General features: G+C 38.9%; 5 protein-coding genes and 1 long non-coding RNA gene across 8 annotated transcripts in view; 2 read left to right on the forward strand and 4 right to left on the reverse strand.

Moving 5' to 3' along the window:
- Positions 1-59: 59 nt before the first annotated feature.
- On the reverse strand, positions 60-13,291 carry LOC100647175 (tetraspanin-9). 2 transcript variants are annotated; one of them, XM_048412563.1, is made up of 5 exons: positions 13,122-13,291; positions 6,278-6,389; positions 2,196-2,387; positions 1,925-2,107; positions 60-1,506 (listed from the first exon to the last, which is right to left on the reverse strand). In XM_048412563.1, the coding sequence occupies exons 2-5, from the start codon at positions 6,338-6,340 to the stop codon at positions 1,171-1,173; spliced, it is 774 nt and encodes a 257-aa protein (XP_048268520.1). In that variant the 5' UTR covers positions 6,341-6,389; positions 13,122-13,291; the 3' UTR covers positions 60-1,170. The 2 variants fall into 2 exon arrangements, with proteins under 2 accessions (XP_048268520.1, XP_048268522.1); XM_048412565.1 differs by lacking the exon at positions 13,122-13,291 and adding an exon at positions 7,523-7,742.
- Positions 13,292-13,694: 403 nt separating this feature from the next.
- Positions 13,695-15,822, reverse strand: LOC100647288 (protein THEM6). Its single transcript, XM_003393718.4, has 3 exons — positions 15,426-15,822; positions 14,169-14,383; positions 13,695-14,036 (listed from the first exon to the last, which is right to left on the reverse strand). The coding sequence occupies exons 1-3, from the start codon at positions 15,568-15,570 to the stop codon at positions 13,800-13,802; spliced, it is 597 nt and encodes a 198-aa protein (XP_003393766.1). The 5' UTR covers positions 15,571-15,822; the 3' UTR covers positions 13,695-13,799.
- A 145-nt stretch (positions 15,823-15,967) lies between these two features.
- LOC110119180 (protein THEM6) lies at positions 15,968-20,268 on the reverse strand. Its single transcript, XM_020867250.2, has 4 exons — positions 20,112-20,268; positions 18,889-19,103; positions 18,231-18,416; positions 15,968-18,074 (listed from the first exon to the last, which is right to left on the reverse strand). Exons 1-4 carry the CDS (start codon positions 20,266-20,268, stop codon positions 17,964-17,966), a joined length of 669 nt encoding a protein of 222 aa, XP_020722909.1. The 3' UTR covers positions 15,968-17,963.
- LOC110120000 lies at positions 17,929-22,421 on the forward strand. The gene is made up of 3 exons (XR_002308528.2): positions 17,929-18,070; positions 18,224-19,855; positions 20,093-22,421. It is a non-coding gene; the product is annotated as an uncharacterized LOC110120000 (long non-coding RNA).
- Positions 22,422-23,016: 595 nt separating this feature from the next.
- On the reverse strand, positions 23,017-25,787 carry LOC100649989 (probable tyrosyl-DNA phosphodiesterase). Its single transcript, XM_020867237.2, has 6 exons — positions 25,613-25,787; positions 25,454-25,537; positions 24,271-25,375; positions 23,635-24,177; positions 23,360-23,564; positions 23,017-23,292 (listed from the first exon to the last, which is right to left on the reverse strand). The coding sequence occupies exons 1-6, from the start codon at positions 25,635-25,637 to the stop codon at positions 23,161-23,163; spliced, it is 2,094 nt and encodes a 697-aa protein (XP_020722896.2). The 5' UTR covers positions 25,638-25,787; the 3' UTR covers positions 23,017-23,160.
- A 41-nt stretch (positions 25,788-25,828) lies between these two features.
- LOC100647530 (transient receptor potential-gamma protein) overlaps positions 25,829-27,878 on the forward strand; it is a 100,584-nt gene continuing 98,534 nt past the window's right edge. For both annotated transcript variants that reach the window (XM_048412489.1, XM_048412496.1), the window contains exon 1: positions 25,829-26,186. The gene's annotated coding sequence lies outside the window, so the exon portion shown is untranslated. The remainder of the gene's footprint in view (positions 26,187-27,878) is intronic.

A 27,878-nucleotide genomic window follows, 5' to 3' on the forward strand; every position in this document is an offset into this window, starting at 1 on the left:
GCAAGAAAATTATCTTGTATCTAACGTGAAAGATGGTTATTAAAAATATTTGAAGAATATTGTCGCATAAATATATTATTTATTATTCGAACGATATAGGTACGTACAACGTAACGTCGTGTCGAACATTTTGTAGCGTGATGCAATGTAAACGACTTTTGCAATATCGTAACAAGCTGCACTCGAAACCACGCTTCTTCAAAACAAATATTAGACTTCAAGTGCTGTTAAATTATCAACTACGCGATGATGTTTTATACGATCAAATACGGTAAAAACGAGCTATCAACACACCCGAGGATTTAAAGCTAAGCGAAAGGAAAATCTTAGAAATTGCAGGTTCCACGGGTGTGTCGATTCGACCTTAAACGATAACGAGTAAAAATAATGCTCACGTTCGCACAACCAGGCAGCTTTTTAACAAATAGAAGGTAATAAAATATTGACAAAAAGATCATCGAACATAGCCTCGTTGTACGAAACGTAATTTTGGTAATCTCCGCGTGCGATCAACGTTATCTCTAATGAATAAACAGGTTCGCATGCAAGGTAACATAAAACATTCGCATTCTACGATATAAAATTCTCTCACATACTAACGATCTAACGTTCTAACGATCGAAAGTCGATTAAAATGATGTGATAGTAGTCACTTGTCGGATCGTCCTCGACAGTATGTCGTCGTTATTCCTATAAATCGAAGGTATTTTGTTAAAAACTCGTCAAGCTGGTCCTTTAGGAAAAGCAATCATTCATCGAAAGTAACGAGTCAAGTAATGGTGCATCTTGTGCATCTTTGAAGCCGTGCTCGTTTATCAACTCGTCCTATTATCTCTTTCGCGGATTAGCAGAAATTTCACGACCTTCGTAACGATCTTTAACGCTTACGCAGAGTCGTGATGATTCGCAGTGATCACTGGTCCTACTCAAATTCTACGATAGAAAAGGAGTCTTTTTCGCCTCTTAGCATTACGGAATAGCATCGAAGGCAACGAAGGAAATTTACAAGGATCCATATCTCGCTCGAGGAGTAGCGCATGCGACAATCGAAATCTTCTTCAGACATATCACGAAGAAGATCGTGATCATCGCGAATATAACGTGTAATATATAATTGGTTGAATTCGATGGATCTTAGACACTGGTTTCGTCTAAGATCCATCTGAAATTCTAGGTGTTCGCAGTATCGTAACTCTTGTACGTGTGGGATGATCTCTTGTGCCTGACGGTGCAGAACAAGATCATGCTGGCCACCTGTCCGAATAGCTGAAGGAAAGCCACAACAAGACCAACGGTTCCGACCACGTGAAGCCTAGTAACTAGCCACATTTGAATAGCTGTTGCGCAACCTTCTTGATACCAATGTTCCTTGTTTCGTTCCCCAGGGCCAAGACGACCGCAATATCGTTCCCTCTGTATGCAACAGGAATCGGGTACGCGGTCTTCCGTCGGCCATGCGTCGATCCGGAACCAGTCGGTATAGTCTCGTACACCGCAGCAATGGAACTAAAATTGTCGCAGAAGATCAATGAAAAATTAGTGAGATTCGATGCAGTTGAGAGAAATTGTTTATATAGTTTGACAGAATAATGGTATGTACACCGGTCATAATAAATATTGGTACGCTGTTATATTTATCGTACATACATATTACATATTAATTAATTAAGTTCAAATATCATTCAAATGTCATATTCATTTAGCAGTACTTTCATGGGACTACAAAAATTTGATACTGTGGAAGTGAAGCATAGAAATGCTTGATAATGCCTGATAAGAAATGCTTTGTTGGTATGTGCCAATACTTTTTGCAATCACTGCAAATATGGCTTTGAGAATAATAAATATTTAGAATAGTTCCAGTCTCGAGTCGTTAATCGTGGATGGTTTTAGCGTTAACGTAGACATACTTGGCTGTCCTCACCTCTGTATGTATGTGGTCCCATATAGCAGGAAGAGTACCAGGTTCCCTGGTCAGATTATAATGTTTTTCAATACCGAAAAGAAGCTCGTCCTTCAAGCTCTTCGATAAATGTTCTCTAAAGATGAAGGCCAGAGTACCCAACATGGATTCACCGAGGAACATCAGTATAACCAAAAAAAAGTACTACGAAGAGAGAAAAATTAGAGAATGAATATCAAAGCAAAGGTGATACCCGTAGGAAAGTGGGGACGGGATATGAGAGGCTACGAACCGTGATTAACATGCATCTCGATTGAAACCATGCACCACAACATCCGAAGAAGGCGATGACGAAGGTCACACATCCAGCGGCCAACAGCAGCGAATCAGCTGACGCGAAACTGTAATGCGGCACCAAGGTCGTGTATCCGGAGTAAGCCAATCGTAGCCACAGGCCTGCACCCAAAATTCCACAAGCGCATAACTGTAAAAAATGTTAAACGGGTCAGAACGACATTCTGACCTGGATGCTCTCCACCATGACACGCATCTTTCTACGTCGATCATGCTCGTCGACTTTACATTTTTACATAAATTTAAAATTAACGTATAACTCTAGAAATACCAAGATATGACCGTAAAGGTCATCTTGACCCAGATCGAAGATTGCAAAATCGCTAGTCGTTCTTCATTAACGAGTATCGAAATTGATCTTTTATGCAATTATATTGATTTTATACGCAATAGAAAAAATGCAGCGAATCATACGGATACGCAGATAATTATTTTCTAGATGATTATTCTGCATACATTCTGAATTCAGAAAAAAATGTCTCAAAGCGAGAATCAAGAGGAAAATATCGTTGACAGAGCGGCCTCTTCCTGACGATTCGACGCGCAATTATGCAGGCGATATGATCGCGTGTGCTTCCGTATGAACGTCGCACGCTGTTGCGAAAGCTCTTAAATCACGAGGTCGAATGTAAGTTCCAGCTATGCGTGCTCGTTCGACCTCCAACCGCTGTGTGTAACTTTCAATCCTGTCGTTTCTGACACCTTGGTAGTCGCTCTCGAAATCGGCAATCGATGAATTATGTAGAAGAGAAGGAAGATCGACGGTGGAATGTCGACGTTAGTGGTTTTCACGCTTGGTGAGAATCTCGATTATTCAGCGGGTATACATAATCGCGAGTAAAAAGTGGGTCGGCAACGAGAAAGCACGCTCGTCTTGTATTATAACGTTAATGAAACTCTAATGCAACCAGACGACCCAACAACGTTTCTTTTCACTGACGAGACATCGGTGTGTATCGTGGACAGCAATTGAAACGCCGCAGCTCGATTTACACGCGTATTTCCTTCCTTGTGCCGGTGGCCGTCTCGTGGTTACTGTCTCAAAGGGGAAATTGCCATCCTGGTCAGGTGAAACATAGTTTCTATATACACGTATAGTATACGTCTAGCTGACGTATTCGGTGACAGCGAGATTAGAAGGTATATTGACCTTTCCTCGGAAATTGTTACGGTTTAGTAATTCACCCTCCCTATACTGCCCTCCAGGCGAGATTAAAGCCGTCGTTGTGCCGAGTGAGGCCACCCGTCATTTACGATTTCTACCGTTCCTTTGTTCAACTGCCTCAATTTTAGCTCGTCGTCTGTAAATCTCCATCCCATTATATCTATCTGTAAACCTCTACCCCATTATACCTGCCTGTATTGTTCGAATGAATGGTGCGGCAGCTTTATTACTACGCGGTTCAAAGCTAATATCATCCTGAATCAGACGTATTTTCGCGCTTTCACAGTCTGCGTCTTTGTTGAGATTGATATTGTTATTTCGAACGATTAGTGGTATCGAAATTCTATTCCTTCAAATGTTGTGTTCAGCCTTCATTTTATACAGTATTTTGTCATTTAGAGCATTATATTTAAGTGCAAATTGTAAATGTTCCAATATGCTAACAGAACAGTCTACGATACGTGTATCACGCAATAATAGAATGTCCGCTAGTAGCAGATATCTGTTCTTGTCAGAAGTAATATTATCGTAATCTAAACAGCCAATGAAAATGACAAAGATGTGGCTTCTCACAAAGTAGCACTCGAGGCATTTCAAAATTGACCCCGACAGTTTCAAATATAAGAGGAACGGAGCGTCATAGAATTTTTTATGTCATCCTCAAATACCAAAACAAACCAACGATCTTTTGAATCTCTATTTGAATAAATGAAACCTGGCATCACAAAAGTGATCATTTTTATCTTCAATAGTTTGCAAGTGGAAGACTCTATTGCGCTTATGAACAGGGGTGTACTAAGATCGAGCCAAGTCCAGAGTCCAGATAGGTAAACTGGTTAAATAGAAACGTTGTCGACAGAATATTCGTCCTCGCTGCGATATATGGAACCGGCGTAAATTAACATCAGCGTGGTAACAACGTGCCGCATTATCCAATATAGTTAAATTAGTTCGAACGAAGTATCTTATGCGTCGTTGCTCAGGATCGAGACGAAATCGACTGATGCTCGACCGACCCAATATCCCAGCCACGGTTCGTCGGCGAACAGCATCGCGGCCAACAGATCGTGGCCGCGTGGAATCAATGGACGAACGGTCCAGTCGATCGAACGATTAAACTCCCTTCGATTTACGTCGTCCACGAAACGAGTACCGTTAAGTATCTCTCGTGGATGAAATGACCGTGCAGAGTCTCGATCGTCGACTGCTGATTAGCAAACCGACTGCGTGCCCGCGCGAAATTACAGACGCAATTTCAGCGCAGACGCCTGGAATCGTTCGAGTGTGCAATTAAGGACACGAGATACGTAATGAGACCCGTGGAACATTGAAACCTAGTACTTCTCGACTACACGACGGTACAGGAATTTAAGATGAGACGACGACGTTAAGGAAAATAGCGTGTACCTGAGATATAGGCCAATTGGGACGTGCCTCGATGTTGCGTACTAGAAACAATACTTTAATCTTTAATCTCAACCAGTTGCCAATTATCTTGGGATATCTGATATAAGGTTCAATAAGATTTCACTACCTGACTTAGATTATGAACTTGTCCTAATTTTTCACAAATTAACACGAGCATGCTAAAAGGACTAACAAAAATTAGTGTCCGATAAGTAAGATCATACGGTAGATATCTATCGACTTTAAGAAGTATTAACATTCCACTTTACTCGAGGTCCCCCTGTTCATTTCGAGCGCAAGTTTTCGAATTGAAATCTTCCATTCATTAATAGTATCTCGTTCATTAGGCTTCGGGAAGGTAATACGATTTTTACGACGTTCTTTATCGTAGAAATGTCTGGTGTACGTCTGTGTAAATCCAAATGTACCTCGACAGTAATGAAGAAACGTACGGCAACCAGTGTGCACAAGTTGAAAGATTTACAAGGAAAAGCCTTGTCGGACGAGCGTCTGCGAGCGTCTTCTCGGGTACCGTAAGTAAGTTCATAGCTCATAGAGCACGGTTCAATGTCCTATTTAAGAGTGGCGTGCGGCGGGGACGAGCGATTTCAAGTGGCACAATAAATTCGAGAGCAGAGACAGAGTTCGTTGGAATGCACCGAGAATGACAATGCGCATCGATTTAATCGCATGCGTGGGCCGTTCCTCCTGTTTCTGTTCGCGGTCTTCTGCTCTACGTTGCGCAGCATCGGCACGAATAGCGATGGAAATTAACTTGGTCGATCGTGTTTCTGGGTTCGCGAACGTGACACGCTTACGGACGTGTTTGAACGGCGTTGTTTTCGCTTCGCGCACCGTCTCGTCAGCGGAATCGCGAACAATATTTATTTTTAACTGTGTAACGAAAAGAGAGAACGCTTTTATGAACGTGACGAACGATGACGATAGAATAGAATCGGATGTTGCATGCGGTAATTATAGTTCCATGAAATCTGAATAAATCCCGATGATGACGATCAGGCTATGAATGGAATATTACGTATTTATTACTTTGTATCAGATTGGTGCATATAAATTGCCAAGTTTTTTAATGGAAACATATAACGAGCGTTGAAGATAATCTCATCGATTATCGAGGTTTATTAGTACAAATTACTCCTCTATCCTTCTTAATATAAATTATTTCAAAGAAAACTATAACAATTCTATTCCAAGAATATTTAGATTCGTAGAAGCAACGATCCACACAAAGCTAAAGTAATAATTGAAATAATCACTAGTTACTTGGTGGAAATATACAACGAGTCGTACGTGAATTACTTTGATTAGACGCACGAAGGATTGATGAAACTATGTTCAAGTTTTATTTGAGAAAACACGTTACAAGCACCAACTTATGTAAGTAACTTCTACTTGATGGATTAACAAAGACAGCAAGTGTTACGTACCCAAATGAGAACGTTGAGGGAGCAGAAAACGTGCCTGATGCACGTGTATCCTGTGCGGCCCATGCTTCGATCCCTCGCAAAGTCCTCGCGACGAAGGGATTGGCAGTGTTTCCTAGAAACACGAGGAATGCGTTGATTCTCACCTGAGAACTGTCCCGAAGCAACTTTTACCGTCGCTGACACCTGTTTCAAGGATTCAAAAACACGAACCCACAAAGACAATCGCGAAATCGAACATGCGAGCGTTTGGTTAGCGCGCCGCGAATTTTAATTGGGCTACGCACGTATTAGCATCGATCGGGTCGTTAGAATTCGTATTTGTTGGTCGTTAACAGCGCTCAGGAAACTTTCGCTGTTTACTCTCGCGTGAGTCACGATCGATCGGGATCTCGATTCGCAAACCACGCTCGATCGTGACCGGGTAAACGTTTTAAACGAAAGACGCGGGAAGATCGAACGACGAGGTTCGAGTCCGGCCAGGAACTGAGCATCGTTTTGGATTACCGGGAAACGCGTTTACCACCAACGAAACAAAGTAGAGCAACAAGAAAGAGAAAAAGAAGAGGAATGGCAGGCGAAGATAAAGCTTTACGAGCACGGGCGACGATTACATATTCCTTGTAAAGTCTGACAGTTAATGCCTATGTTCTACTTATGTTAGTTTATTGCTGACTTGATGCTCGATGTATGATGAATTGATCCTTTCAATGTTGATTAAAACGAGGATGTGCAGTAATAGTTATGTTGCTGCGTGTATAAAAATTCATCGGTGAAATCAGTCTCTGTGGATTTTACGTGTATTATTTTTATGTACGGGTTTAATATATGAGATTGATTTTAAAATAGAGAATACGTTAATTGTCCATATATCATCGTAACAGTTATAAATAGACTGCGGATGTTTCTACGTTCGTAAGAAGTTTAATATAGAAAAATATGCAAGGTATTCAAAATATCGAATGATATTTAGTGAATAAGGAATACTAATGCAACTATCATTTAAATTCCACATTCAAAATTAGTTACTCATTATAGTATTTCACCAACTCGAAAGATTCTTATTTATAGCCTTCTTTAATTCTCTTTGTTAAAATATGAAATTGCGGCATAATAAATATCGGCAATTTAGCTATAAATTTAAACAATAAAACAATTTATATCTTTTGATACGCTCGTATAACGTGCAGTTTCAGCTTGAAAGATTTAAATATGAGGAAAGGAAAAGAGAATCGGATATCAACTTACAATCAACTTTCGCCGTCAAAGTTCTCATTCTTATCACACAACGATGATTTCAACTTTTCGGCATACTAGTCCCGAGTATTTTAGCTGAATTATCAACACAAAAAACACACGTGAATCAATTAATAGATGGTACCGGTTGACTGACCAGCCTGACCGGTTGTCAGGCGATCCTCATCGGACGAGGATCCGTTCCGGTGTGTTCGGAACCAGGTTGATACGATTGGCTGTGGCCCCTTCTGGGCCTTCTAGGTCCCCTAACGGGACACCCTGCCGACAGCCAGGCCTCTTACCTATACACAATCCCGATCACGATCGTGCGGGTCCACTTTGTGGTGGAGGTAACATCTATGGAAAGGTATGCTCACGCGAAGACGTCACTTTCCTACAAACGTCCACTGAGTAGCAACCGAGACGCTCAAGGTCGTCGGAAATCTGCGATCGTGTTTTCCTTTCGATGCCTGTCGCGTGATTGATATACGTAACCAATGCTTGCAAATGATCAAACGATATTTCTACTCTCACAAATTAATACGTTAGCTGTTAGGAGAATTGTGTTTTATAGAACGATATATTTTCACACCAATGATACCGAAACGTTTTTACAAAATCTGATTGGCATAAGATTTGAAGCAGATTAAATCAAAATCACTGGTAATCTAATTTAAAATTCGAAATTTGAAAACAGATTATTTAACACTCTCGCTGTCATTGACGTATACATTGTGACAATTCACAAATTACGTCGATAATAATGCGCTCTTTTCAATTGTGTTTATATTTTCACTGAGTATTCATCACTGTCAACAGGAAAAGGAATTGTATCGCAACGGTAATTACATATTCGATACTGTTACTCATTAATTCTTGCCAGTTACTCAATTCTAGAAAGAATATATTGTTCCTGGGAGAGAAAAAATCAAATTTCAAATTCGACGGATTCCTACGGACCGTCGATAGTCCATGTGGTGTCTAGTGTTGATCACCATCGATTCTCGCAACATTCAACGTATTAACCGTCGTTAAAAATCGATTAAGATCCATAAACCTGATGTTTGCCGTTCGATTATTACGTTTGTAAAACTGTGGAAATAAAAATCTCTATGGCGACATCGAAAGGCAAGTTAGAATTGTAAAAGCACATAAAAGATTCCACTGAACACGGTCACGGTATCAGAAATTGTGATCTCGGAAGCATAGTGGCAGCATGTTTGACGCATTTTTTTCATCCATTAAACATAGCTCGTCGCGCGCACGTGTAAGCAATGGATCGAATAGCGCACGTCCTCGACCATTAAACAAAAGATCCGCGCCGCGATTTTCCTCTCGACACTTTGTTTTAATTAATGACAACGAGAAACTGACTTTTTCCCTGGTAATTAGCAGTGACCGATTTCACTGATTTACACGGAGTTTCACCGGCCATTTTCATGCAATTGTGCGACACGCTAATACCGTTAAGAATAGTACAGACGATTTATCGAACTCTCTAATCTAGCACAAGAAACGTTGCATTTATCTACGCGTGACGATAAACGATTTAACTGTACGAACATTGCGACGCGAATTTCTCATCTGCACGCGTTCGACTGCGTTCCTTTGTACAGGTGAGGCGTTAGTCGAAGAACCGCGAAAAAAGGGAGACCGTGACACAGCTTATCTCAAATGGTCGAGTGTGACATTAATTTCCCTCGGTTCACCGGCTTCTGCGCGTCAAATCGCGCAAATAACGCGGCAAAATGGAATTCTCGCGCGTGTAGAATTGCGATGCATTGTTTACCGAGCGTTCCACGCGCGTCGAAGAAGGAACGCGTAATTTATGTTCACAGCGAGAATGAATTTCACGATCGTCGATTCGATTTGTTTTCTTGTCACCGGCGATGTGCATCTTAGGCTCCTGACTGTGCGTTTACAATGGTTTCGACTTGGACGACTGCCACCTTTCGTTATTCGCATAGTTTTGATAGAACGGAAAAATCCCCACTCCTCCCTCTTCTATTTGAATGTCGTTATCAGCATGGGATAATATTGATTCATCTTATCGCGTAACCGAACTCGCCGTGCAATACAGGGTACCGTTTGTTGCGAATGGCGCCCGTTAAATAAACGAGAATTAAAAACGAGTTCAGGGCTGGTTCGATGTTTGCAGCGATAAATCCTAATATTCTTCGTAAGCTGTATTCGAAATAACTGTTGCGAAACTCGCTTTTCGAAGCAGGAAGAATTTCGAAATTATAGGTACAGATGGTAAATCTGAAATCTTCCTCTACGAAATTCGCGACGAACATCGTAAAAGAATTCGCTGTAGGTATCAGTTTACGAGAAAAAGGCACATCTGTGACGATAGAGTGACTTTTGTATATTTGAAGAATTTTCATAAATAAATAGCATCCTACTGGAAGGCTGTTTAAGATTTAAAAATCTAAAGGAATCAAGAATTAAACGATGAAAGATGATCAAATTATAAATTTCTGACTGTCGGATAATCATTCGAAAATACTATAGACATCATTACGATGGTATAGTAACATAGTCGTGAGATTCGACAGACATTTTCGATATTAAAATCCCACGTTTATACGCATCGCGTCATTAAAGGTACGAACCTGACAAATCATTTCGTTAAGTCATCCTTTCGAGATCACAGCGTGAAAATTTGCCGAAGATAACGCGTTCGGTTGAGATTCGACGATAATTCTCGAAGAGCGGGGTTGATCTCGTACTTGAAATCAATTCGTACGAGCGAAATGGACCCGCAAACGCCGCGGCTAATGAACAACGAAGAGAGTGCGAGGGGGCGTAGGAACGGTCCCCCTTACCACGACTTCCTGCCAATTGCGGACAATTTGCGATCATCTATGACCCTCCCCGTTCGTCGCCCCGTCGACGTGAACGGTGTGGACGGTGCTTAAACCGTAAAAGTTAACGCGGCACGACTCTTTATCTATCGTTCCCTTTTTCGCATGGTGCGCCGCTCTTTCTCGCTTTACATGATACGTGCCATCGACGACGGCCGCGCATTAACGCGTCCTACGCGGCTCACTTCCCACGTGACGTAACCGAGGAAAGGAACGACGAGCACGTTGCGTTTCCAACACATCGCTCTATCATCGGCTCTATCTCCGTTCGTGCGTGCAATTTCTGCAACGAGGTTAGTGCCGATCGCGATCACTATGCTCGTTGCATCGAGGTTCGCGTTTTTCCGTGCTACGAACCACGGCAATTCGTGATTTTCCAAATCGAGGCCTTTCAATTCACTATACGCCACGCTTTCTTACTCGCAGATGAGTTTATTTCGCAGGTTTCCTACTGTTATGATGTATTATTAGATGTTTAAGCCGCAATGAGAACATGTAATGGTTTAACCGAAACTTTACGTTGTGTATAATCGCTATTAGGATAGTAGGTGTAGCGCAGTTGTCGAATTATTTGAAACGAGAGGATCGTTAAAGAAAAAGGCGGCGCATCAATTACGGGAGGCGAAAGGTGAAACTGAAAGACCAGCGTCGTTATTCCTAATTTATTACGATGTGCTTGTTAATCGCGAGTTGATATGCGTCCGCATATACGCTTGTCCTCCCACGTGATACAGCGGAGGATCGAACAAAGGACCGCGTATAGGCGCCATCGTCGTTTCACATCCCCTAATCCTCCGCAACCTAATACGTGATCGGCTCGTCGAATGTAGGTTTATGTATATGAACGGGCAGGATTAAAACTTTTCTCCTTCGTAAAGTAAAGAAGAGATTTATGTTCCCACGAGGGTTCCGTATTTAGATTTTTAAACTTGTTAAGAGATATAGATCTTCATTTACATCACCTATAAGAGGTCTCGCGTATATGTAATGAGAAAACGAACGAACGAATCGATCGAAATCGGAAGTGATCCTTCTCCATTGTTTTCCGCGGTAAATGACAAGTGGAAAGCTTCTAGTAGGCGATTAAAGTGAGAAGAGATTTCCCACGAGCGCGAAAGAAAGCGGAAGATAACAGCGGAGGAGCGAAAAGTATCCAGTGACGATTGTTCCGGGAAGAGGAACATGGGAAGAGAAATCGACGTTCAGCCGGTTCGCACGATCGATTCCCTTGGTGGCGCGATTACATCGCGCGGATTATCGAAACGTTCTGCTGCGACATTTAATTAACTGTTTCTAATCCCCGAGTGTGGAGAGGATTACGGTCCTTGATCTAGAAACTTGTTCTAATCGGGGATCATTAATAACAACGAAGGCTTTTGAACGTGTAGTTAACAACGCTGACGCGCGTGTATCATCGGGACAACCATCGTTAAATTGGCTTCACATAATGATTTTCATTCTATAATAAGAACAGTAGTTTACAAATTTCATGAGAATGGTTGCGAAACTAAATTTCAGAAGTGTAATGATGTCAGACAGCAATTACCGAAGAAGATTATGTTTAAACGCAATAATCTCACGATTATCAAGCAATTAGGCTATAAACAAATTGAGATAGCGTGCCATGAACATCAGGTAGCAATTTGTGCATAACCGCGGGGCAGTGTCAGTTCGCTACTCGGTTAGAGAAAATTGTTTCTCATATAGTCGCTTAGGAGGAGAAACGTGGGGAGGTGCGACGAGAATAGTGTCATTGGACAATTCGCATTAGCATGATTATAAGAATCGTTTATAATCATTATTATGTAATGCATGATCTCGATTGCCTTACGTAACACGCACGAAACTGCGTGTTTTGCCGTGTTTCACAAAAACGCTTGTTCCCTAACAAACTGTTTCTTAAAAGAAATTTATTTTATAGAAATTTTATGAAAATTGCACGAGTTAATTCCACGATTTATATCATTGAGATGCCACAGTCCAACGAATAAATTCTACCATGCTTGTAGATGGTGTAGAGGCATTCCTTATCTAACGTAGAGTTCGCGACAAAATTTCTAAGAGCCTTGACGAGGCTACCAATTTTCTGCACGAAATCCGGCAAGAAGAATTTCATAGAGAACCGGTTGTCTCGAGAGTTTGAGAATCAGCGTTCTAGAAACAGAAATGAAGGAAGTCATAAATTTTATTTTCCATGAAAAATATCTTATGAAACGAGAAGAAACAATAGAGAACGTATTAGCGTAGGAATTTTCCTGACTGAATTGCATAATGTTATCCGTGTGGAGTATGATGTCTGTCGCAAAAGATATCGTAAATGAAATGCGCCTTCTATGTGGAGACGCAGATTTTTTTTAAAGTGCGTACCTCTGACTGAACGAGTCAATGGAACTCGTTAAACGTAGAATAAAAAAGTGAATCAGGGCAATAACGCTTTACGATCGTCACGATTATTCACCGGTCAGCGTCTTATTTAAATTATGCCTGTCGTGCGAAATTCTGTAAAACGATACATTCATTCGGGTCCGCGAAACGGCGCGATTCTTATAGACAACATGTTAACTACCACTTTTACCGCGATATAACAATAAACCTGAAAAAAACGCCCGTTTTATTATTTATTTTCATGCACGGAATGGAATAAATATTACGGTAACAAGTTCAAGAGGGTTGCGCGTGAAGTTCAAAAAAACGGAAGTGTCGAGGGCCGGAAAGCGATACGAAACACGAAGAATACCACTTACAGGTGGGATGAAAGTGGGAACGGTCCAGTACTGCGTTGTTGACAGGACCTGTCACGAGCTCTTCGACACTGAATGAATCACGAAAGTTCATGGAAAGTGGAGTCAAAGGTCGGCTTGTGTTTGCGACAGGTTTCGAGTTCTCGGATCGACTGCACGTCAGGAACGCGCACAACTCTCGCATATCCGTTCTCCATCGGGCATCGCGAAACGAAAGTCGCCATCTGACGGGAGCCGAAGGAATTGAACAATATGAGAGAACAGTTTACCCGAGCAGAAAGAGCCGTATGACGGTTATGACACGCGGATAAAGGGATGTACTTTTTTGATATTATTATCTTTCGTTCTGATAATTATTCCTGTCATTCCACTAATAACAAAAACAGTTTACGTATTACTTCCTAATTTGTTGCTTATTTACAACGCTTGAATTACGCACAATCGAGAGAAACAGAAAAATAAGCTTGTAAATAATATTGGGTTGGCAACTAAGCAATACTTGGCAATACTATCACAGAGACATCAAACGATCAATTAACGTCTAATTGCATATGAGAATTAGCGATTATCATATCGTTAACAGAGAAATTTGTTTATTCAAAACACCTTAATTCAAAATAACATAAAAAACGCAGAAAGTACACATTGAGCAACAAGGGTGTAAAACGAAGAAGGTCGTCTTCAATTATCCTTCTTATATCTCTGAGAAGACTCTTCCATAGAACTGAGCCATAATTCTAAATCCTTGGTCAACGCGGGCCGTTGCGCGTTTGGTTCGATTTCAGTGATTATTTCTGTAACTGGAATCTTCAAACCTGTGATAGTTTGTCTGCTAAGAACAACTGCACGTACGAAGTTATCCGTCAAACTAATGAACTCGTGTTCCAGATAGAAGTGCTTATCTTCCCAATATATTAGCTGCGAAATTAAAACAGGTTTTTCATTTCATGACATTACAATACATGTAATTATATGTATATTAATATACAATTAAGGCTAATTTATATTATATTATATTATTTATATTATATTGTATTATATTCTTCTAACCTTCGTGGTAACTTTATAAGGCGTAAAAATGGGAAGAGCTCGACGATACCGAGTCGACGAAGCTCCTTGCACTGCACCTCCACCTCTTTTTGCAATGGCTGCGTAAATTCCAGTGCGATCGTAATAATGGAAACGTGCAAAGTCCAGTTCACGAAGGTATCTGGCATTATTCATGTGCTTCAAAAACAAATCCACGTCTTGTGTTGTACATATTCCTAGAGAAATGAAGAAAAAATTCTATCTGCTCTCTTTCAATTTTTATCGATAAAAAAGAAATATTTACATACTTGTCAATCTATTCATTTGAATATATGTATGCAATTTTATATTTTTACACATTACCTAACTACATTGTATATGTTTGTTACACATCATTATTTATTATATCATTATTTTATTATAATCTTTACGAATTACTAGTATCAGTATTTATTTAATCGGATTTGGCGTTTGGGGCAAGTAAAATTGTAATTTGATACCACGATACCAGAAAAAGTAAAGAATAAAAAAGTAGATAGGATAAAGTCATTCTTCATATTTTACTTATGACCTTTGATAATAATTTAACATTTGAAATATAGTGCGATCACAATTTCATTACAAATTTTTCTTGTTATAATAATATCTATAATCTTCTAGTACTATATAATTTATCTATAATATATAATATAATTTATATATATAATTTATACGTATTCTGCATAGGCATGAAATAAAGAATATCTGAATTTTCAAGTATGAAAAATGTCTGGACAATCATATTTGAAAAATGCTTGCCTTTAAATTCTTTTAAAATGGTGGGGGTCCCGCTTTACATTCACCAAAGATCATTCATTGACGTAATTTCCATTATTTTTATTACATGTCATGAGTGTGCCTATTAAACACGCGACCGAACGCGCGTTTATCCATGTTTATTAATACTTTACTTTTCATACAAAAAAAAAGTATTTCATCGAATAAATATTATCCTGTATCTTATCTTGTACATTGTAATGATCAATGAAACACTTATTGTTATATCATCAATTTCGCCACAAATCGATACCAATAATAATCTAAAGAAGAATACCCATTACTAGTTCTAGTAATTAGTAGTTCTAAATAGATCGAATAAAAAAATTAAATATACAGAAGAAAATAGTCGCGAACATACTATCATAACCTATAACCTATTTATCATAACCCATAGTAGCATCATAAAACTGTTGAAACTAGAAAATATAACCGATAGAAAAGATGTTATATGATTATTACCATAGATAGTAGTAGTATCGAAAATCTTCTTTTTTTTCTGTAACAGCCTGCCCGAACCTAACGTAAACAATATCCTGAGGAAATAATTTACGTCAAAGAGCATGTAGAGAACAAGTAAGATCGTGACGAAGCAGGCGCACACCATTTTTCTATAATGCTTCCGGAAGACGAGACGTGAAAGGAGAACAAACAGTTCTTGACGTTCACAAAGCCACAGTCCAAGCAAGACTGCGTGCGGTTACCATGAAATTCCAAACTGCGAGGTCGCTTCTTACACTGTAACCGGTTCCTCATTCTATGACGTTTCGTTGTAATCGGAACGGTCTTCGTTCGCCGCATGTACGGAAGCATTCCACGCGGTCAAAAGACGATAACGAACGCCCAATATTTCGAAGATTATGATATTTTGTCCTCTTTTATTATAGTGAATTTATAATTGTGAACAGATGACAACTCGATGGCTCGTTGTGAGAATTTAATCGATCGATCGTTGATGATCGTAACAAATGAATAAATAGGTAAGTCAATAAATCAACGATTAATATGATTTAAGAGACTATGCATATATATCAACAATTCTTATATAAACTATATATAAACTGAATTAACTGGTGTGGATGGAAATGAATATTCTTTGGCTGCGCTAATCAGCATAATCTTCATAAGGATGATGTCGCGTTTAATTCAGAAAACCGAGTAGATACGACTTCTAAAAATATATATGCTATTCCTTTTATATATCATTATATCATTTCTCGGACACATTAGCCGTGAACATGTGAATGCCCTGACTGTTTATGATATGAAAATGAAGTACACGAAGTCGTGAACTTTGCGTGAAATATTCAACGCGACACGCATGCATCGCGTGACCTCTTTTTTAAATTACAAAATTTTCGATTCAACTTCCGTTGCCAAATTCTTGTATCGTCAACAATTACTATATCGTTTTGATCGAAATCGTTCTGAACAATAAAGAAGAAAATAATATGTGCTTTCCAACGAAGAAACATTAGCCATCTAAGGAATATTTATTCTTACTCCTGGGTAATGGTATTTTCAACGACATGATCCAACATAGTATTATGTGACAAAAATGACATTATTATCATCTAGAATTATAATAACGTTTTCACGCATAGTACGTGCACAATGCTATTTAGCTGTTAGAGACTCGCTACGTCGTCGGCTACTTAATAACCATACTACGGATACCAATTTATTTCGAAATTCGAGTGGGATACACTTTATGGATTCACTCATGCAAATGGCGTCGGTAATACGGATTGTATATAAGGATTTCAACAAATAGATCATATGCGAGCTGCTTACAACCAACTCGCAATTTCGCGGACATTCTATATATTACTAGAAACATAATAATAACAAGCAAGTGAAATATATAATAGAATCACAACAAACTGATGCATGGCAAACACGGTAACCATATCGATAAGCGAATGTCACAGTCTGAGTGCTCGACAATCGCAGGCGCGCGAATATCCACCATGATTTATGTGAAGGCACCTGTAATACGTTATAGAGGTATAAACATTCGCCGCTTAACGCGCTTGTAAATATATTGTTGTTCTATCTCTACCATCCTGCAGCAAAGCAGCTCCTCGGGAGAATTCTACATTGTTTTCTCGTGGAAATCATTACCGGCGCCAGTCGCTAATTTATATACATATATTTTTGTATATACATACATATATATTTATATATGCATACATATATATTTATATACATACGTATACATATTTATATATATATACATATGTAATATATATTATAATAAAAAATGTAAATAACATCACGCGTCTCGCGATTACTTTCAACGGAGAATATTTAACAAACGGTGCTCTTTTTAATTTCGAAAGCTCCTTTGAAGTGGATGTAATCGGTCTACAATCTGTAACCTTATCCTTCTAACAATCCGTCCCACGGTTGCTAGTAAGACTTTTGGTAAATTATTCTCAAAGTCATTGAATTCATTGGCATACCAAACAGGTTGTTAGCAAGTTCTTCCCCGCACGTATGAGGAATTTAAAAACATCGTGTCCGATAGTCACGTATATACCATTGCCTAGTAAAATAATTTTCGCGTCTCTGTTTGGCCTTTGTACTGTAGATTTCTATTTCTCATCGAATCGAAAGTATTTTCTTTTTCTTTGACATTAAATACATATACACGATTACGCATTCGAATTGCGTTGTAAATAACGCTGAGCCAACTTTTAGGTAGACAAGCATCAACTTTTAAGCTGCCCGATCATTCACCACAATTCTTAACCGAACCATCGGGAATGCAATTGGTAAAAGCTCCAAACTTAACTCGTAATTTGTTCACCAAAAAGATTGATTCGACGTTATCACGCGCGTCGTTCGAACAAGAAAGTAACTACTGGAAGATTCCATGAATGCGTTCACGACCAACGAAAGCTGGCATCGATCGAATCTTCGACCTTACACGGTTGTAGTCGAATAGACGGAAGTGGACACGGCGCCATTTGCGGAGGACGCCGTATCCTCCTTTTGTCAGCAATTCGTCGTTGCTGCTGAGTTCTGACGAAGCATCGCCGAAGAAATTTCGTTACTTTCCAACCACCTGGCGACTTCCGGTGGCATCTGCGGTCGGACATGAGGTATCTATAACATGTATGTTAATTAATTTACATATTTGCACTCCAGGCAAATTATTCAATTCAATTATTCAATTGTAGTTACTCTTTCAAAGATTTTAGGTTTTCTTATTTATAATGAAGGGGAAACTGAAAATTCGTTAAAATGTGTTAAAGATTTTACCTGAGTTACACCCGCCTCCACGTTACCGTTCTGCTTGACGCCTCGTTCCATAAGGGAACCGATCACAGCCTCAGCGCTACAATCCAAAAGCCTTTGTCTGCACATCGCGATGGCCCTGACGAATCCGTCGCTGGGAGTGATGAACCGATGTTCCATGAATACGGACTTCTCATCCCAATATATTATCTGCAAGGAAACATGCCACGAAAACATCGAATGGTTAAATAGGCAAAGTTACTTGTAACAACCTTATGGGCGCAATTAACTCTTCTCCTTTATAATGGAAAAGTGTAACCGGTTTTGATTTGATATTCCACTTGCACCATGATAAAAGTGATAGCGAGAATACATTTTGGATACAATGCGTCATATGATCATCGGAGTGCATACAAAACTATAGTGGCGAACACTTGGACAGCTTCGACTCTCTAAAATAGTACCAGCAACGATTTGCACACTAAGTGTCAACAAGTTCGTTTCCTTCTCGGTCTTATCGGTTTTCCTAGAAGTTATCGAGAACAAATGTTGATAATCGACCGGATACCGAGATCTCTGTGTCGAAAAATCGTAAAAATTTTCTATAGTTTCTCAAGTCGATCAGACAGAGAATAACGAACGTGACTCTGTAATACGATTTTACGTGATCAAACTCGCATACCTTAGAAGTTATTTTGAAGATGGACAGAGGTTTCAGAAAGCGGCGATAACGAATGGTCGACGCTCCTTGTACAACACCCGATCCTTGTGAACAGATCTCGCGATAGAGGCTTGTCCTTTCGTAAAAATCCGCCCTGGCGAAGTCGATCTCGCGAAGATATCTCGCATTGTTCATATGATAAAGTAATGTGTCCACATCCGTTGTCGTGCAAATACCTGCGAAAAGTAAACTAGTACAACTAGAAAAGTAAATTAATACAACCATGAGAGTAAATAGAATGAGATAAACGATGATTATTCTTTTATTATGTATTTTTCAAAGAACAAAAGGTTAAAGTTGAAGTTAAATAGGAATTTTCAAAGGTTCATCTTATGAATTGTTTTTGACACGCAATTGCGAAATGTACGTTGCGATTTTTCATGACGGTCAAGAGAATTAAAGATGCATGATTTCAACCGAATAATGACTAACCGCAATCGCGTATCGTGCCTCCGATTAAAAGAATACTTGAGAAAAGTTTTCTGATTTAACTAATACGATTAAAAACAATTAATTAGAGATTTAAGAAGGTAAGATGGAAGATATGGAACAGGGAATGATGAAAAGGTTGCTTGAGTCGAGTCGTTGCAAGGACAGATAAATAAAAGATCAGTATTTGCTAGAATATAATAAGCATATTAAGTATCCCGTGTGTTTAATATTCTTTGCTTGTTCCGCGTGTCATGTAAGTCCTGACAAAAGTGTATGTTCTTTCGTAGGTAATTTCTGGAATTCAGACCACCGTGTATAGGATGAGAACGCTACTGAAAGAAAAGACGCATACTGATAAAACACGTTGCAAAATTTACGTCGTTTACATTTCGATCTGTTGGTCCAGCTTTGTAGAATTTCGCAGCACAGTACTGCACAATCAATACTCGTACGGATTTGCGACACGAGCAACCGACCGGCCAACTGATCGCGCATGGTAGGTCAAGGTTTACGCGAATGAGCCCAAGATAAGTCAGTAAATTGTAAGGATTCTGGACTTACGTAGCGACAAAGATGCATAAAATGCATTTTCATGGAATCTCTATATTCTTGAATAACGTTTCAGTTACGTCCTATCGATAATACTAGCTTGAACGAAGCAGCATTGTACACCAAACATTTAACATCATTTAACATCAAATCGTTAATCATCGTTATTCCTAATCTCATTCAGGGTTAAGCAGCCAACGTACCGTAAACGGTGGTCTCATCGAGGATATGGACCTTCTTCTTGCAGAAACGTGCAAGGAACACGGTCAAGCACATACGCAAGAAATAGTGAACTTCTATTAGGCCATAGAGCAGCACGATAGCTCCAAATACACCAGCCAACACCCAGCAGGTTATCATCCTGATTAAGTTCGCGATTCGCACGTCCTCAAATTCGAACAGGAGTATGATCCCCGCGTGGACAGGCTTTGGAATTCCTCCACCGTCGGGAAGCCACACTCCACTTTATCGATTCGTCGTCGATTCTGACTGCGTTTCCTGGCTCGCTTCTCGCCGATGAAAAGCCAAGTTGCTCGATTAGCATGTCAAAGGATCGTAGGTGGATCGACGCACCATGACGATCAACCTTAGTTCCAAATACATCGGTACATGCCGGACGACCATTGAACACATCAAGAGATAATGCAGCCCGTATCCGGCGTTCTTTTATATACGAAGCACCTCGGACCTGAAATGCCAGAAGCAATACCATTTAAATATTCAGACAAAATGTATCGAGTGTCACGTTTCCATGGAGTGCGTTTCTCATTGTAATCGTGCACATGGAATATTCCACTCGAGTCGTGCGATGCGACGTTTTTAATGCTAGGAAGCAAATATTCAATAAGCAAGATAGTGATTTGGTTATCTTCTTCTTGACAACGATCACTCTGCGGAAGAACTCGGCAGGCGAAGCACTTTGGAAACTAACAAAATAATAAAATGTCCGAAATGTACACTCACTAATTAACAGTGTAAATATTGAGAATACGCGTTTGGTATGATCACGCGATGCTTTCCTGCCAAGTGGCAGGGGATCGTTGACGAATAAGCGGCACATCAAAAATAGGCATCCGATGAACCGCGCGCGTCTTGCAACGTTGCTGATCGTTGTACGCCGATGAATAAACGGAACGGTGACGAATCGCAACCGTGCAACAACGACACCATGTAGTAACATTCACTGATGTAACGTTTAAACGTAGAATTTCTGGCAGTACGAATATACCGTGGAGACAATTCAAAATTCCCAGCGAAAGCTACTTTCGATACTTTCCCCCTCAAGAGGTTGTGCAATTGTCACGCGAAGCACGTTTTCATTGGCCGCGTTCTTCCAAAATATTGTCCCGAAACGTCGGTCTTCTCTGTTGAGGTTCGCAATGCGTCATTGCGGTATTGCTTCTTCCGAAATCGAAGGTGTTTTCCCAATTGATGACAGATAGTTCTTCTATATCACAAGATTCTTATTGTTCAGATCGGTGTTTAAGCTTCCGACGTTTAAGCGCTCACTAGCTTTCGTATCGATGCTCGCTTCGACCTACCTAGCGGCAGTCTGTCAGGTGGAATCGCCGAGGACGCCCGATGACTGTCCTGTGCCTGACTATTCACGGCAACACGAATCTACACATGCTTGTCTACTTATACACGCACGCACACAAGAAACACACGTACACAAGTACAGAGCTAAGGAGTATGCGTTCGAGTCGACGACATCTCACAAACTGCTGATCAACGCGTTCCCGGGTTCGATGTCGTCGTCGGCGTCACAGGCGCCGGAACGTCCCTTTCCAGAAGTCGCATCTGCGCCGAAGACTTCCAACCATGATACCGGTTCCTAGTGGGAGGCGACACTTCGTTGCGCGTTGACGTCAAAATCCTTGCCGCTTTTCTTAATGGCAAACCAATTTACAGGCGTGTGTTATGCCAGGATGACGCCAATCTTGCTATTTTGAACGCCTCTGCTTTTACAGGGATTTTAAAGTATAAATTTGAAAATTATAACATAAACCAGTTTCTTTGAAACGGTTCTTCTTCACGATTAATTCAAATGTTGTACATCGAAATCTCCAGTTTTGAAAGCGAAGATAAATTATAAGATTCTATATAGTGGATTTTATAGTGGAAAAATAAAATATCCTTGAACTTTGAGTCTTACAACGATGATTAAAGAGACAAGCGAGGTTTTCTGTTATATTCATTGCTAAATCATATTGATTATATCTACGTAAAAAAAGAACGAAGCGTATCGACGCAATTTTCCCAATATCTATATTAATAAAGTATAATAATTATAGGACACTAAGGGACAAATATAATGTTAAATCATCAGAATCTATCTAGAATAATGAATCTTCCTCTTTTTTCTCGTTTCTATGAATTAAAAACTCACCTAAAATTTGTTTATTAATATGGCACAAAAATGTATACAATATAAGTATGTATTTGCGTCATCGTCGAATGTATTTATGAGTATAACATACTTTATGACGTATTAAAATCACGAATAATTCAAACGATAATGTTCATCATGAATCATCCTTTTGTAGCATTTTATGCTTTATTTACTTTCTTCGTGAAAAGATTATTTCTAAATAGAATTTTTAATCTTTCATATGTAAATCTTTTTCTGTTATTCTTTCTTTTTAGTAAATTTCTTAAGGAGTATAAAGAATTCGTTTCGCTATCTTGTGTGACCTCGTCTTACGAAATCAACATATGCCAACTATATGTAATTGATACGGGGAAGAAGAACAAGCAAAGCTTCGTCAAACGTTGTTTGAAGGCGGGGCATGCACAAGCAATACGATGTTACGTCGACAAGGTGCTGGTCAGGAAACGCTTTCCTGCTGATGTTTTATGGAAAACGCGTGATCCACGAACGAACAATCACGAAATCGGCACGAATCACGAGCTAATCAATAAATATCTCACGTACGACGTGGGAATTTCAGACGTCGTAAAATTTCTATTAGCCTACCAGAAGCCTCATAGAACCATTACATTACATTCTAATCTATGTTTGCAATGGGACGACGAAAAGCAACTCATGAAGCAAATAAAGTGTAGTTCTCTTCTTTTTTTGTAATGTCAAGTTAACATATACGTGTATCAAAGCAATTATTATCATGTTTATTCTAAAAACAGTCATTTGTACAATAATGTTCTGTTTGATACTCTGCTTAACGAAAAATATAGAGAGAAATAAATACATGTAATTTTCATGCTATAGTATTCTTCGATTTTCAGATATTACTAGCTAGAAAAAAATTCAGTAACAAATGGTTTATCCTCACTCCCGTACCGAGTTAGAGGTAGATCGTACGGAATAGGGAAAACTGGAACACCAGCTTCTTCTTTTTTGATAGGAAAGGTAGTTGATCCAGTCTGTAAAAAGATGATGTATACTTGAAACGTGTATAAAGGATATGTAAATAAGAATACGTTTACGTACAACAAAGTGCGGAATAAATATAACGCCTGCTTCGTAATTCAAAATATGAAGGGAGTCGACCCTGACTATTCCCCATGCGGCTTTACTTAAATTAGCACTAGTAAGAACGAACCAAGGAATCTTTTCTAAATTAGGCGAAATTCTTGTGTATGTTTTTATATGAGGTATTGCTTTATCTCTAGCGGTTCGTGTAGCTTTCCACTGGCTGAAATATTTTATATATGCAGTATGTACATGTATAAATAGAAATATATAAATAAAAATTAAGAACTTACTACATATAGGATTCTAGCCATTCTTGTTTAGAATGTGTTTCAATACTGTATGGCAAACAACAAGATCCAACTTGACAATCAAAACTTTGTTTGTAATTGTTTATAGAGGGATAAATGAACTGAAAGTTCGGCTGGCTCTTCAAACCTGGTGGATTTTCCTTTGACATTGAAGATACTATCTCTTTCTGAATCCAACTTTCATAATTAGGACCGAAGCTACCAATACTCGAACTCTGAGCAACTAATGTCCATTGTGGTGCATCAGGAGGTAGTTTTGCATGCTTAGAAAGAACTTGACCTAATTTTCTATAACCCCAATAATCATATTCCACACCCGTGTGTTTCCCAGGAACAGATGCCAAGAAGAATACATTTACTGAAGAAAAATTTGCTCTTCTCACAGCAGAAATCCATTCTGTTAAACCTCGTTGATGGTATTTGTGCAAGTAACGTTCTAAATCCCTCTTGAATCCTGTTGGTGATTCTCCATCACTGGGGTTTGCAGATTCTGCCAGCAGTGGAAGATGTGGCGATATCCAAACTCTAATCAACAACATTGAAGCAACTGTTTATCGATTAAAACAACTCTTCTCCTTAAAACAAGCACAAAATGACTTCTAAAATTATTTAACCAACCCTTGTGTTCTATTCTCCCAATCACACGAATATAAATTTGCGGTGGAAACCACAACCCGTATTCCATCATCTTTGTATTTTAGGATCATGACTTTAGTATGATGACAACCAAACTTTGTTGGTATCCACACAGGTATCATAGTGATATTCAAGCTTAACTTTTCTTTATCCACTCTTGATCCATACATAATAGACATATCTGTGCGTTGTCCAGCCAATAAATATTGCAAACATAACCACCCAACATCAACCATAAAATTAATATGCAAACTTTTTACAATTTCCCCTAAACTGATGTCTAAGATCTCAGGAAACGTTATAGAAAACTGTTGATTATATGTTTCTTTTGATTTTTGGATTCTTGTAAAAAATAAGTGATATGGAGCTGATAAGGCATATTTCATACCAAAATTTCCTGGTTCTACCACGGATACTTCAAATCCTTGTTGTTTCATCATTTTAATTGCTCTCTCTCTGACTTCGTTCCTGGATTTTATAGAATTGCATAATTCAAATCTTTCCACCAAAGATGTGCCTTTTGAAACACTAGAACTTTCCATATTCTCTGAACTACTACTTGTATCTTGACCACACTCTTGTACCTGTCTAGTATGATTTAACTTTAATTTCTTTCTTTCCTTATCATTGTCACCAAGGATACTACTATCTCTCTTTTTATCTTGCAATCTAGGTTTGTGTATAGATTCTTTGGTTATCTTTAGATTATCCAATTCTTCTTTCATTTTTGAAACTTTTCTCTGATTATCTTTTTGATTAGAAGACATAAAAAGTGCCTCTGCTTCATCATCCATATTTTTCAACTTATTTTCTCTTCTCTGAATCACTACTTGTTTATGTTTTTCCACTTTATTCTTTAAAGTTTCAGGAACTGGTTTTCCATTAGTGACTTTTGGCCTCTCACTATTTACTTTGGAGTTTGATGCTGTGTTTGAAGAACTACTTTCATCACTATTTCTGTTTTTTCTTAATACCAACTGCAAGATCTTTAATTGGTCTTTCAAAAGACAACGATCAGAACATTCAAAATCAAGTTTCTCGGGAACTCGTATTTCGTCTTCTAACTGATTTACTACAATTTTTTCCACTGAAACAGATCATATGTTTTTCTTTGATCACGGTTGAATACTTAAGATAAAACTGACAAGAAACATATGAAACTTACAGTGTGGATGTGACATCTCGTTGAAATGAATTGGATTCTTGCGATAGCATTTTTCCATGTAAGGACATTGTTTCTTGACTGAAACTTACATAAAACAGTGCAACTTTTTAAATTGCACGAAATTAAACCTTAACCTCAAATCAGTTAATATATGCTTACCATTGTTCATAAAAGTTGTTGCCATTTCGTGATATTATTTAGTTTGCAAAGATGATAGTACGAAAAAGTTATCCTTTAAATGTTACATAAAACAATAACGTGTAATACTATCATAATTTGTTCCGTATCCGATCAACTTCTATTTCAAATTATTGACGAGAACGAGCAGATGGCACTGTAATCGACATGGCGTAAGTGTAGTTCGAATTGAAATTAGTTTGGATTTAAACTTCTTCACGTCCGCGCGTCTTAAAAACGTGGTTTTAAAAACATGTGAAAGTCAACGTAAAACCAATAATTTGTTAACACTACTCATTTAAATTACATTCACTAGTTTATACCAGGATGAGACAACACGAGTATTTAGTATTATTTAATTAATCCTCATTGTTAAATAATGATATGCCATATGAACTTCAATGAGCGCCAATTTCATTAATCAAGATGGAAGACATACAACACGATGTAAAATATTCAATACGATCACCGATTGGCAATATTTCATACAATCGATCTGTAATCTGCTGTAAGATATTTCCAAACATCATCGAACAAGGGATAAGGAACGAGAAAGGTAATTTAATAAACCCATTTAGTATCAATATAAAGTTAAGGTATTAATAACATCGATATAAAGTACAACAAAATGAATCGTTGTTGGAAAGCGATTTACATCGGCGCCATTAATACGTCTCAAACGCGACATTGAGAAATAGCATCTTAAATGCGATACGAAATGTTAGAAAGCGAGTCTCAATAAAACGATCGAAGGAAAGCAAGTGATGAAGGAGAACGAAAGACGTAGTAGACGGGGGGACGATTAACAGCGTCTCGACGCGTAACAGCGCGTCCTTAACCGATGCAACGTCGAGCACCAGGGTTAAGTTTCAACGAGGAAACTTACCGACCGCATCTCAGCGCGCTCGACACTCAGCGAGCGCCTCTTGGGAACAAATTGCGAAGACGAATTTCCATTTTTTCCAAGAACAATTAATAGCCGCGGAAAGAATCAGGATAGCGGTCTTAAAAATCGGTCCGCTTAATATGCATGCGCATAATTTACAGGGCGCCACTGGTATTGGAATGATTAAATTAAAGTCGCCGCCAGGGGGTGGAATGTTTTTCAACCGACGTCCCGCGCACAAAGATGATTTGTCTGGGGAAAATATTAAACAAAAACATTGGGGAAGCGTCGAAAAATTTGCATCGTTTGATTAAAAAATGGGAAAGTGGATATTTTAAAAACAGATCACGATAAAAGTAGGTGATCTTCCCAAAAGAAGTTGGATTTTTTAAATAAATGTTCTTATATATCTTGTCGAAAGTTCTTCAGATGAATTAACGTTTAAGCTTCAGTTCTAAACGTATCTATGCGATTAATAACAGTTTCTTTTACTTGAAAATATTAAAGAATAGTATACTTAAAATAATTTTCTACGAAGTACATAGAGCGTATAATCTTATTCAAAATGATAGTATTTCTATCGAATATCTACCCTATATTGTACAAGCTGTTAAAACACTCTAAATTAGTTGTATACTTTATCAAAGTAAATAGCTTATCCTTCGTTTCGAGTCGCTTACGTTTCGAGACGACGTTCACGGTGATAAATCGAATGAGCGAAATAGGAAACGTTTCCGACGTCAAAATACAAGCAATTCGTTCGTAAGTCACCAGGAAGACGAACAGGCAGCTCGGCGAAATTAACAGTTTGCTCCTTTAGTCGTAATTGTTTCTGGAAACGTTTGCTTCTTGGATTATGGCTCGATCAAGTGGAGAGTAATTGGAAGGCGCTTCGACGTCGAGAAGCCAACACTCACGTCGAATCGATTCCTCGTCGAACATTTTATATTCGTTAGACAGTACATTATTTCCAGCCAATACTTGCATGCGAATATCCTGAATTCTGTAATATGAATTTTTCTGAATATTTTACGAAATTCTATTCCCAACACGGAAAACAGGACGTTCTTAAAAGCGATGCAGGTGGAATTAACGAGTGAACGAACGAGGACAAGCTTATTCAAAAGATACGACGACGACTGTCGACCTTTTTTTAGGAAGAAAGAGCCAAGAAAGGAGTGGCAAAATAAGCGAAGATTGGATTATCTACCGTCAGATTCGATAGTTATCAAGTTCCAGTTGAAACTTGTTCACGATTCGTACGACGCCGTGGCGGTGCAGCGAACTGAAGCTTTTCCCCTTGATTCTCCAGTTTCTACTGTAATTTTCATTTTATATATTTTTATATATTGTAATAACAAA

The sequence above is a fragment of the Bombus terrestris genome, chromosome 2 (genome assembly GCF_910591885.1).
Source record: "Bombus terrestris chromosome 2, iyBomTerr1.2, whole genome shotgun sequence".
NCBI classification, from domain to species: Eukaryota; Metazoa; Arthropoda; class Insecta; order Hymenoptera; family Apidae; genus Bombus; species Bombus terrestris.